This window comes from Esox lucius, chromosome 16 (assembly GCF_011004845.1).
Source record: "Esox lucius isolate fEsoLuc1 chromosome 16, fEsoLuc1.pri, whole genome shotgun sequence".
In the NCBI taxonomy this organism is placed as follows: Eukaryota; Metazoa; Chordata; class Actinopteri; order Esociformes; family Esocidae; genus Esox; species Esox lucius.
In genome coordinates, this window is record NC_047584.1 from 26,253,608 (window position 1) to 26,266,724 (window position 13,117).

General features: G+C 45.8%; 1 protein-coding gene across 3 annotated transcripts in view; it reads left to right on the forward strand.

Annotated features, from left to right (window-relative positions):
• The first annotated feature begins 304 nt into the window (after window positions 1-304).
• igsf3 (immunoglobulin superfamily, member 3) overlaps window positions 305-13,117 on the forward strand; it is an 88,161-nt gene continuing 75,348 nt past the window's right edge. For all 3 annotated transcript variants that reach the window (XM_010904558.3, XM_010904555.4, XM_010904557.3), the window contains exon 1: window positions 305-1,345. In XM_010904558.3, coding sequence (XP_010902860.1) covers window positions 1,282-1,345 — 64 coding nt within the window. In that variant the 5' untranslated portion in view covers window positions 305-1,281. The remainder of the gene's footprint in view (window positions 1,346-13,117) is intronic.

Below are 13,117 nucleotides of genomic sequence, written 5' to 3' on the forward strand. Positions count from 1 at the left end.
TAATCTATGACCTTGTATATGTCGCTTAGTTGTATGGGATGTGAGATGGAGGGAGTAAGCAAAAATAAATACTGTTAATATCAATACCTATTATTTTTACAATTATTGATGTAACCGAAGGAAAACAATTCGATTTTGCCACACCTTTTGACCAAATATGGTAGGTCTTCAAATCCACGCGTGAATCCTTATTGGGTGATTAATAGAAAGTAGCCCCCTGAACGGGGCGTGGTTTCTAGTGGGGTGGGATTATGTAGCACGCTGGTTCGTTTTTTGAAATGGCAAAGGAATCAAAGGCTATACTTCCAACCAGGAAATGAAATGCAAGGAATATTTCTTGGGAATATAAAACAATTTATTGACCGAACACGCATTAAAAGACCCGACTCGATGCCGTTGATTGGTATGCAACGAACTGAGCCTTTTTAACTATTCATTGTAAATCAAAAACAAATCTGAAGTTTGAGGCTATCCCGTCGATTTAAATAGAACAATACGTCTGGGCCCAAACTGTGCTTTGTATAGCCTAGACGATGCACAAAAATGAACTGATCACAGGAAATTTTCATTTCTGTGAACTCAATCGATCTATTGACGCATTCATAGTGAGGTCCATCCTATGGTAATTCTCAATGTGCTCTGCCGCCCGAGCGCCCGCCCATCCGCATCGACTCGAGTGTTTTTTCTTCTTCTAAACGAGCAGGAGAGAAGATTGATTATACGGGACCAGCGGTGGAGAGAGCACGACTTGCCTGCCTTTGATAGAGCTTTTGCCGCCGGAGAAAGAGGACGCTCACTAAATTAGAAGTAGCCTATTTCATTTACTTGCTCTCCGGGATGATTTTCCATACATAATTGTGTATCCAAACTAAGTAAGATATCCACGCACGACCGTTGACTTTCCGGTGTTTTTTTGTCTTTCATTGGCGAAGCTCGTCCGCAGTCTCTGTGATATTGGAGAAAAGGCTGGGTCGCCTAGACGTCTTTTACGGGCGCATGTCGTCATTGACAATAGGACAGCAAAGCTGAAGGTGAGACCAGAGAAGCGATTCCGGAGTGTAGTCTACCGAGTCCCGCATCTCAGCAGGCTCCGTGATATCGGTGCATCCCACTGACAGCAGGCGACTTTTCTCTATAGCGAAGGGGATATTTAGCCAGCTGCTTCGTTCCCCGGGGGGCACTAGACCTGCCCTACGCCCGGAGTGGTGGCTGGCCACAGACCTCTTATTTTAGCCTAAAAATTGAGAAGCTTTGCCCCCAAACGGATTATACGGACGGCATATGTGGGGAGAGAGACGGAAAACAATGGGGATCCGCACGCTTCTTGTTGCGTGTGTGCTACTTGGTAAGTCACGCCTGTTATCGGCATCCTAGTGATTTTTCTCAGAATCTCGTTTAATTAAGAACCGAACAGAGCTCGTATTCAGACTAGCCCACCTGTCATTGCACACCTGCATGCCGACCCGCATGACATCTGACACTGAGGGTGAGGGTGAGGGTGTGGGTGTGGGTGTGAGGTGTGCGTGTCTGTGTACCAGTGGCAGCTCCATAAGAGTCATTGATTGCTTATGAGGCATTGTATTATTCACTAATAGCAGATGCCTTTGAACAGCTGTGTGTTATTTTTTTGTCGTTCACAGCCCTAAATTAGTTTCTCTCTGTCTCTGTGTGTGAGAGAGAGAGTAAACAAGGCAAGGACGGACATTAAGATGGCTGTGGCAACCACATTACATAAGGGGTTAGCAGAAAATGTATCCAACTAGCCTTTCTGACTTGTGAAATGTTTTCTTTCCAAGTACAGCATTGCACAGAATTTCATCCTAGGCTAGTAAAATGTCTGTCAGCTAGTCTGGTTGGCCAGTACACAGAGCCCTTTAATTCCATCCGGAGAACCAGAACAATGTGATATTTGGACATAAAAGTCACAGATCAACCTCCCGCAGACTCAAGATCATCTTTCCTGGTCTGAGCTGCTGCCTGTAATCAATACACGTCTGACATATTTTATATAACACCCGTCTAACCTCTCTCACTGTCATGCTCATTACATGCACTTTCACTGAAATATTGCATAGGCCACTCACACAAATTGACAGAACACCATAATACACACACATGTGCTAACACATACAAACGGGGACACACATTCACACGGTGGCCTGTCCCAAACAAACACCAGATGGCTGCTCTCTTCCTGGTTGGAAGACATGTTAGTCCTGGGGGGGGGGGGCTGAAAACTGACCTCTTGCCACTGGGTTAGAGGATTATCAGTTTTATCGTTAGTTCGCTTACCCTTCCAGCCAGTGGGAATCATTTCCTAAGGTAAAAATCAGGTGTCCGATTGAAGATGCAGAAAGTACATCACGAAGACATTGTATACCTGTGGAGACAGCAGAGGTTGCTCACTGTAATGTGTGTCTGATGTAGAGTGACAGGAAACAACTTTTCATCAGTTTTGGAAATAAAGTGCTGAAAAGAAATTCCTCATTCTGGCTCTGTAAGGCCTATTCAAAAAGAAGATGGAAAAACCTGCTTGAAAGATTTTTGGTGCAGGTTTAGCAAATGAGCTGAAAAAAAATATATATATAGTCAAAATTATGTGTTGTAAAAAGTAATAACCTTATATCTAACCATATTCAGTTTTTACCTCCGTGCCTGGACTGAGCCGAGCTGCTATACTGTATTACGTGACATGGATTTCCATCTGTAGGGAAGACAGAGGCAGTAATGAGGAGCCCTGAATCGCCGAGCCGTTCAGGCTTATATAACTTTGTGACGATGTGGTATTCATCAGGTGCTTAAACAGTAAGAGAGGCTTCGGGGGTTGGTACAGTGGTAAAGTTAGTACAGTATTTCAATACTAGCTTAAGTAATGAAGCAGTCTAGCTTGTGGGTTACTGTCTGAACCAGGAGCTGTTCGTAGGCCTGAGCTGAAGTCAAGGCAAAGCCTGGAAACAGACCCCTAGCAGAGAGTTCGTTCCAAAATAATCCCCCAGCTGGAGTTTGATTTTGCTTTTACAAAATGGTTGGCAATGTAGTTTTAAAATATATATATATTTTTACAATTATTTTGATTATTAGTTTTATTACCCCCAACACACACACACACACACACACACACACAGAATGACAGCTGTGTATCACAAACCTTTAGAGCTAGACGATTTTCACCTCTTGGTCAAGGCGGAGTTAGCAGTGTTTAACATTTCTGTGAGTTTGAGTGGATCCGTCATGTCTTTGTGAGTGTTACTGGCATGCTAAGAGTTAATAATTGGTGTTACATAGCATTGTTCTGGCCCTTAACACATTCCAGCTGTTTAAACCAACAAATGACCCGGTTCTGTTTATCTGGACAGTATACATATAGACTAATCAAGTCTAGACACTCGTTCAGTCACTTAGCCCTGTGCAGGCCCAACATCTGTGTGTATTTTACAGGCCTCGCTGGGTTGTGGGTGTGTGTGTGTTGTGTGTGTATTGTACAGTGTGTGTGCGCTTGTGTGTTGTTTCCCCTAAGTGTGTGTGTGTGTTCTGCATATTTTGGTTTGTAAAGACATTTGGGTTTGCTTTTATGTTTAGTTTAGAAAACCCGCCTGGGGGCTTTTCCTCAACGTGCGTGTGCACACTGGCAGAGTAGTGAATATATGTGTTCGTGGGTTGGCTACTGTTCTTGTGTGTGGAGTGTTCCCGGAACATGACATCACAACTCTTCATCACATTGTTTCCTCCATCTGGAGGCTGGTTTACCTGATAACCGGGGGGAAAACGAACCAAGAAGCCAGACCAGTTAGTAGCCGTACTCCACCTGTGTTGTTGCCCAGTTTCTCCTTCAGCTCGACCGTAGTGTTCACAGATACAAGCCATCGATAGGTGCCTCTGAGGCTTGGGGCTGAGGGCATGCCTTTGTAACTGGTCAAGTATCAGTAGAGCAGACAGATGAAAGGGGACCAGACACCCAGACCAGAACGTGTCCTTTGATGATTAGGTTTTTTAGAGACCCGACAGGAGTCGCTGTGTCTCATCGTCCCTGAGGGGGACCGAAGTCTCATTGTTCCTGGGGGGGGGGGGGGGGGGGGGGGATGGCGAAGGACAATGCTGAATTAACAGTAAGGTAGAAAAATTCACACCCACCACCATTTACCTCTACCCAAACACACACTTCCTCTCAGGCTGGACGTTTTAACAGGCAATTTTACAAGAGCACTGTGATCTGCTGTTGCTGTTGGTGGGGTTCAGTTCTCTCCGCGCAGCGTTCTCCGTACAGTAAAGACAAGTGGAAAAATAGCGCGCTGTGTTATTTTTATCTTGTTTCTGCTCAAGTGAATCTGGTGCGTGTCTGCAGCATCTGGTTAGTGTCTGGTCACAGTCCCTCTTCACTCAGTGTGTCGTTTCGTTCCGTAGATGTGAACTCCATAAAGCGGGGCCTTATATTAGGGGTCAGGACCTCTTTGACGGAGTTGATCAACAGAGATCCCACACGGCATTTACAAAGTAAATCTACGCATCTGAATTTGGCTTGGCCTAATCATGCAGCTGTGGGAAAGTAGGTAACCTTTCAGGAGAGAGTGAGCAACTACAAAGTGTTTCCATGCAGAGGTTCTACACAATTATATACAAATGGGGAATGTAAGATCATCTAAAATAATGAGAACTGAGTGTACGATATGGTTTGGTTTAGTTTTAGGGATCTTGATGTGGTGCGTGTAGTCTGGTTAGCCTCCCTGGGACAGATGGGAGGTTGCTAAGGGCGACAGCATGGGGAGAGAAAGCTGTTCAGGTGGCAGGAGGTTTAGGTCATGTTTGACCTGATGGCTGGGTTCATCTGCTTTTTGCAGTTGTGCTCTGGGGCTTAAATAATTTACAGTCAAAACAGACGTTTTGATGTGTGTGTGTATGTGTGTGTGTGTGCTATATATATAATATATACTTTTTTTCCAGTGGTCTGACAGGTTTGCCTGGTTCAGATGAATAACTCACTGGCCTCAATCCCCTCTTTAAAGACCACCATAAACTACTGACTACATTGAACTCCTCCTTTCACCCATCCCTTGGTTAGGTAGTGGAGGAGGATAAAGTTGTCTCCTATATACTGATCTTCAGTCTTTTCACATATCCTTTTTTTAATGGCTAATGTTAGGATTTATAGTGGGTCAGCTGAGGGGGGCACCTTCAGAGCTCCGTTAGATAACAGGGTAGCCCAGATTCCACTCCTCCAGTTCCACCCACAATGCTCTGGGTTTGCACACCCAGACTGCTCTGTTCCTCGCTGGATTCTCCGCCCAAACACAACCTCAGTGGGATGAGATGGCAGCGTAACTATGGAGACAGCTCCCCTGCTGCACATCCTCAGAATGTGACACACACACACACACACACACGTTTTCACACATAGCACAGCATCCTACACACACCTGGTTTAAGTGATACCCCCCCCCCCCTACCCCCACACCCCCTGGTAGGCATGGCTGTGTTTTTAGATTGACAACAAAAGGAGAATGGGATTTAGTCAGCACAGGATTGAGCTACGATTGCCCACAGGGAGGATCTGATCTGATTCTGCCTGGAACTCAAGAGGAAAAGACGTGTTTATGATGTGTATATGTTGTGTTTATATTGTGTGTGTGTGTGAGTGATAGAGAGAAAGTGAGAGAGAATGAATGAATGAATGTGTTTGGCTTTGCTTCACTCGGTACCCCCGAATGCTGAATTGACTGACAATGGCAGAGAAGTCTGTTTGATGAGCTTAATTAATAGTTAATGACTTTCCTTTCCAATCTGTGGCTTAATGAACAAACATAGGAAGAAGCAGAGAGCAAGCTGTCAGTCTCTCTATCGACGCACACAGGACCAGATCTATAGTCACCATGTTGTCATAGAGCTTTAAACGAGAGGGTTTAGATAATTATCAATGATTGAAGTCGGGATTTATTTCACTTGAGCAGATGTCTACGGTTCATAGGTATAATGGGTGTGGGTGGGTGTGGGTGGGTGTGTTGCTGGACTGCAAACGTTCAATGCTCTCCATTGACCTTGATTGAACAATGTGATATTTGTTTTTGTTCTAGACTAGGCTTAGGCCTAATGTATTCACGAAACTGTCCCTAACTGTTGGTGATGCTCTGTGTGTGTGTGTGTGTGTGTGTGTGTGTGTGTGTGTGTGAGGACTAGTCCTAAGACCACCATGTCTTTGTCATATGGCTGCGTGGTCGTCTGAGTGCTCCGGTTGGAGCCCTGGGGGCGGGGAGGAAGGGTTAGGGGCTGGGGAGCAGGTGGCTCTATGGAGTTAATGGACTAGGGGGAGGGGTAAAGAGTGACACATCAGATGGGAGGAGACAGGGCAGTGTGTGAAGTGTGTGCGTGAGTGTGAGAGACACTGTCCATGTGCCATAGTAAGTGTTATGGTGTGGGTGATTGAGTAGGTCACAAACACTAAATTTTTAACCAGGTGCACATGGATAGTGGGGTCTTCAGTCTCCCCACCGTCTCTATCAATTATTCAGTAATTATAGAATGGGCAGAGGCATGGACATCCAAATTATGCTTACACTTTCCAGCTCACACACACACACACTGAATTGTAGCAACTTCTTTTGCATTCTGGTCCTGGTATCAGCAGTTGTGAAGAGTGTGTAAGAAAAGGGTGTGTCCAGAGAAGTGGGAGGATCCCAAAGCAGCGGTGGGCAGTCAGTCTGTTTGTGTTGCCACTTCTGCTTTATTGTAAACATGTTAGCTAAACCGGCTAGGCAGGTTAGGACAATGGAAAGGTTAGGAAGTGGCCTGGAAACCAGGTTGTGTAATTGGTGTGGTGGTGAAGTCAGGATCGTGTACAACACTAATGACACGAAAGGGCTCCCCAAAGTGTGAAAATGACCCAACTTTTCTCACCCTCTCTCTCTCTCTCTCTCTCTCTCTCCCTCACTCAGCCAGTGTCCCACATTAACCCCCCCATTTCCATTTTTATTTTAATATGTTCTCCCTCTCTCCCCCCACTTCTCCCTGTGCTTGCATGTGAGCGATTGGGAGTAGTGCAAAACAATCTCTCGCTGCCTCCAGCTGTCAGGGAGGATGCACTACTTCCTTTTCAGAACAAAAGTAAAGCTGCTGTTGCACATTATCAACGTGAATCAATTAAAACACAGGACACTGAGTGAAAGCAAAAGCCCATAGCTTACCAGGGTCTGCATGGTCACGCGTACAAAAACCCAGACAATGGAAAACACACAGAGCGTTCTATATAAACAGTGCCTCATCGTTCCACACGTCATTACAACCCCAACTGTTAGAACAGAGACATCAAAGTACAGACCAGAACCTCTCTGATACAAGGCAGGCACCCTGTTCTTTATCTTTAGTTCTCTTTCTCCCAAACAACCAATACCTGGTGGCCAGTAGTAAGCCCATTCCACTGAAGGTCATTCGTACATACAGTGTTTCAACTATAAAAGTCAATACATACGTCTCTGATTATGCATTTGCTTTTACATTTCATGTGTATTGTGCATTCAGTCCATTCACGGGTGACGCCAGAGGAAGTTCCTGACTTGAGACGTTTAAAATGGTGTTCCTACACTGGTTGTAGGCTAATAGGCCGGCTTCCATTTCCATATTTGCCAGGAGAATGTCCTGTGTGTTTTCTGTTGCGTTAATGGAAGCTGCTGTTGCCGCCTGTTAGCTGCGTAGTCCGAGGTGTATCTGTCTCCACAGATCGTCTACCCCCAGTAGCGCCGTCACGACAGCTACATTTATGAGTACGTGTACATTTATTTGGCGATAACAGGTGATTCTGAAAGTGACTGATAACAAGACCAGTGTGCCAAATGGCTTATTTGCATACAGACGTACTTTAGCACTGATTGGATATGTTGCACCAGTCTAGACAAGGCCGACCCATTTCTCTTCCATTTTATCTACAGCCGTGTTTATTGTTTGGCCGAGCCTACGGCCGCTTTCCCACTTCGCACTGCAATAGGAATTTGACTCATGCCTTTACTCCAGTATATCCTAAACATTCCAAGAAAGTATAAAAATGCGAAAAGGTAAAAAAAAAAAAGAAAAAAGAAGAAATGCATCGTATTTATCCCGGGGGTGTATATGAATTGATTTTAATAAGATGTCATGTTGCTGAAATGCTGTCAGTTCCACTTTAACTTGAGCGGCAGTCTGGAGCCGTCTGATTGGTGCTTGATGTTCTGCGGACGCTCAGCCTGCAATCTCTGTTCTCGCTCAGAGGGTGGACATCGGCCACACCACAGCAACTTAAAAAAAAACAGCCTCCCTCCCACCCTCCCACCCTCCCCAACCCCCTCTTCCCTCTCTGTGCCCCATGTAGAGATAAGATAATCACAGACATGGTCTCTCTCCCCCTCAGCCTTGCCTTGTTTGTGGCTGTAGGGCTCGTTTTGAGCTGATACAAAGGCGGGGCGGGTGGGGTGGAGGGGGGGGGTGGCTCTGCTCAAAAGACTGAAATTACTGTGTCAATTTTCTTTAGTCTCTTTCCCTCTGTTTTCCATCTCTCTCTCTTTCTGCCTTTGAATCTGGGCTTCTCTTTCATTTTCGCCATCCATCTCTCCTCTCTCCATTAGCTCTGGAACGCGCTGTAATGGTCAGTTGTGGGGACCAGTGGTCACCCGTCACAGGCCTCTGCAGGCCTACTTTTCACTGCCCTTTGAAGGGAGGTAAATTACACCAGGCTTGTGCTGTTGGACTGCTCCGCTGTGGGGCCTTGAGTGCTTTGAGGTAGAAACCCCCCCCCCCCCCCCCCAGCCCCACATGGTCTGTCTACTGACCAGGCTGTGATGGCTGACCCGGCTGTGGGCTGAGATGGAGCCTCAGTTGAATTCTGATCCCTCGACTTCCTCATAAACCCGCAGAACGCTCATTTATAGAATTTGCCTGGTAATTCTCTTCCCGATCTCTGAAACCCAATGTCATTTAGGACAACGTTTCAAAGGGGAAGTGATACAGGATTATTTTTATTAACGGTGTTGTTTTTAATATAGGTGCAGTTATTATTTTTCTCAAAGCTGTTAGCTGTCCCTGTCAGTCAGTCTGTCTTTGACTACTTTTTAATTTTCTGAAAAGAACCTGTACAGCTACATGTAATGTAAGAGCATCCTTAATATAGAAGCAGGGCCATATTAATTTAATGTGGGGAAAAATACCAAGCCTCACTTCTGCTGTCCTCTCTGAGAAATTGACAGTTAACATGGTCCACCTCTTTCAAATGAACATTACCCTTTTCTCTCTCTTTTTCTTCTGCCCTACTTTTCTCTCACCACACTATTTCTATATTTTTAACTCATTCCCTCTGTCTTTCTCTTTTATTCTCTCTCTAGTTCTCTGTGGTAATGGGTGTTAAAGGGGCATGATGTTGAGAGGATCCACAGGGAAAGGAAGGCAGATTGATTTTGGAGAAGATTCAACCCATACATAGACAGAAACACACACACACACACAGTGAAATCTCCTCCTTGTCTTTCAGTGTGTTTCCATCTTGTAGCACCCTGGAGATGGAGTTTCTGTCTCTCTTTCCTCTCTCTCCCTGTATTCCTCTTCACCCTCTTCTTGCCCCCCCCCCCCTTCTGTCTTGAAATCTTCACAGGGTCCCAGATCTTTTAGATGAGACTGAGGCTCCCTGTGGGAGATTGGGGACAGTGACTGAGGCTTAGCCCCGCTTATTTCTTTCTATATCTATGTTCCATATTAATAATGTGTTCCCGCTGTCACTCAAGTTTCCTTTACCCCACAGTACCTCTAGTTCTCATCCCTTAAAAGCTTGGAGTTTGTTGGTGGAGTTTGTCTGTCTGGGACCGTGTCCTGCTCGGTGCTGTGTGGCTTGGCCCATATGGATGAGCCAGCCGTGTGACAGAAATAGATCCACCTGGGCCCAGGACAAGCCAGCCAGCGTTGGCATGTATAGCGCTTATGCCTTAGCATCCTGAGTATAATGATGTGGGGGGTGGGGGGGGATTGGGGGTAGAGAACGAAGGAGCGTGTGAGAGATGGAGGGAGGCAAGAAAAGGGAGGTAGCGGGGCCGTTGCATGTCTCCGCTGATGCCAGCACGATGACAAAGATGGATGGCTGTGTGTGTGTGTGTTGGGGAATGTGTCACCTTAGTAGGTGTGTGTGTGTGTGTGTTGGGGAATGTGTCACCTTAGTAGGTGTGTGTGTGTTGGGGAATGTGTCACCTTAGTAGGTGTGTGTGTGTGTGTGTTGGGGAATATGTCACCTTAGTATGTGTGTGTGTTGTTTGTGTGTGTGTGTGTGTAATTATCCTGTGAGGGTTGAAATAAGCTGGTGCTGTGTGAGTGAGTGCTAACAGTACTGAGAGATGATGCGGTTTTCACTGTGGATAAGACACCAGCCACAAATGATTGGATTAGTGTTGAACCCCCCCTCCACTTAGCATAATCCTCTTTACAGCTTCCTCTTTTGGTGTGTGTGTGTGTGTGTGTGTGTGTTTGCATGCGCGTGCGTGCTAGTTGTTGTTTTTGCCAAAGCTTCCAAGTCCACTCCTCTATGACCACCACTAAAGGTCAGAATGAAGCTTTTCACCACAGTTTTGCAGATGTTGCCTACTGGCTTGTGAGGAGCCGAGGTGCTGAGTCGGACAGGGACTGACAGACAAACGGACACACGCACAGATCGCTGTCAGGACTGCTCAGTCAGCGGGGCGTGGTGCCTGAAACCGCGGGGCGCGAGGTCGACTCCCGCCGGGGACGAGTACGGGAGAAGTATGAGCATGTATGCGCCCACTAATAAGTCACTGCGGATGAGAGCGTCTGCTAAGTGACTAAAATGTTGAGTAAATGTAGAGACAAGCGCAGTTCCAAGGCCAGCCGGTGATAAAGACAGTACAGACAGGGGCGAAGAGGCAGTGATAGTGGTTATAGAGGGATTAGAATGGATGGATGGATGGAGTGATCACTTGGAGGTCTGGAGGGTTTGGTATGTCATTGTCAAGCCTCTGAAAACAGCCTGCAGCCTGCTGCTTTGAAGTCTCGCAGAGCCGCTTAAATCCTGCCTGAAAAGACGCAGGGAACCGCGAGGCATGGAGGAGAGACAGGAGTTTACTCAGAGGGAGATGGGGAGCTGGGAGACTGGAGAGGGGGGAGTGAGAATGAAGGGTGCAAGAGGGGGAGAGTGAGGGAGAGTCTGATAAAATGAACTGGACTGAGGTGGGGCGTGTTCATAGAATAAGAGAAGTGTCAGCTAATCATGATGTGGCTAGTTGTGTATTGTTGGTACTGGGCGGTGGGGTTAGTAATGTATTGTTAGCATTAGTATTGGGCAATGTGTTTAGTAATGTACTGATAGCATTAAAACTGGACGAGGGGATGTTTAATGTACTTTTAGCATTTATACTGTGTGGGGTGAAGCATAATGTACTGTTAGCATTAATACTGGGTGAGGTGAAGGGTAATGTACTGTTAGCATTAATACTGGGTGAGGTGAAGGGTAATGTACTGTTAGCATTAATACTGGGTGAGGTGAAGGGTAATGTACTGTTAGCATTAATACTGGGTGAGGTGAAGGGTAATGTACTGTTAGCATTAATACTGGGTGAGGTGAAGGGTAATGTACTGTAAGCATTAATACTGGGTGAGGTGAAGGGTAATGTACTGTTAGCATTAATGCCAGGCCTCGGCAGCAGTACTGTGAGTGTCAACAACACCGCACTATGGCCATGATCTTCATGTGGTCGGATTAGAAGGCAATTCTGCTCACTGATGCTCTGATGTTCTGTTCTGTAACTGACACGCCCAAAACCACAGAGTTAGGGAGAGGGTTGAGGAAAGAAGAGAGAACACAGAGGACAAAAGGGGGGGGGGGGAGGACAGACAAAGAGAGAATGAGAGGACAGAAAGAGGATGAAAGGACAGAGATGATGAGAGGAAAGAAAGAGGAGAGACAGAGAGATAAAAAGAAAGGGACAAATGTTGGACAAGGACGACCAATACTTGCTGAAATGAAACCAGTGAAGTGTTCCATGATCACACTTATACTGGGAATTACAGCATCAGTATTTTGGCAAGATGGACTAGTTCCTGGAGGCGTCTTCCTCGCTCTATCTTGGCGTTCGTCGCTACTGCTCTTTTTCTCTCTTGCTCTTTTTACTTCCATCCTCTTGATGCATTTTAATGTGTCAAACTCCCCTTCCATGGCCATATCTATCTTATTGAGGTCCATTAGAGAAGTGAAGCCTTCTAGTGATTCATTGTTATTAATTTTTTACTCTGAAATGTTGCTCTTATTGAATTGAAATCCCTCTCAACTGAGGTGGCCAAAAACAAATCAGAGATTTGTAATGCTTTTACAGGCTCATGGGGCAAAATCTGCCTCAGAATGGAAACGAAAAGACAAAGGACTACAACACCAAGCACAAGAAGGATGGAAATAAAATGAAGAAAACCAGAAGCTTACTTTCTCACACACACACACAAATATATGTGGTCCATTTTCTTTCGTTTTGCCAGCTCACTGAGCACACTCTGCATGGGTTTGTTCATTTTTCAACTAGATACCCTTCTATACACAAACACATACAGCCATTGTAAATGGAAAAAGAGGAGGAATGAAAGTGTAAAAGAAAGTTACTGAGATGCAGAGAGAGAGGGTGAACGAGGGAGAGAGGATGTTGAAAGTTAAAAAAGCTGTTCTGTTAAATTATTAACGCTGCCCATTGTGCCTAAAGACACATAGTCTCCAAGAGACTGGCATCCCCTCTGCAACACACACACACATACACACACACCCACTGTGTTTCCCAGTTGCTCATCAGACAGGAAGCTGTGTCCTGTCCCTCTCTGTCTGAGATTGACGTGTGTGTGTGTGTGTGTGTATGAATGTGTGCATTTGTTTCTGTGTATTTTCCGATCTCATATCGAGAAGGGTTTGGGTTCTCTTGTCCTGAATGTGTGTACAGTAATGTCGCTCAGCTTAAGTGGACCACAGACATTTTAAATGACATCCATTTCCTCCACAAGGAACACGTTTTGTTAAACAGTATGGCCACTTCCCCTTCCCCTTACCAGGCTCGGCAGGGCGGTGTCTTCAGGACACCTGAGGGGACCTGTCATAATGTCTCTTCCTCTCGGGAGAATGCTGGAGCTAAAA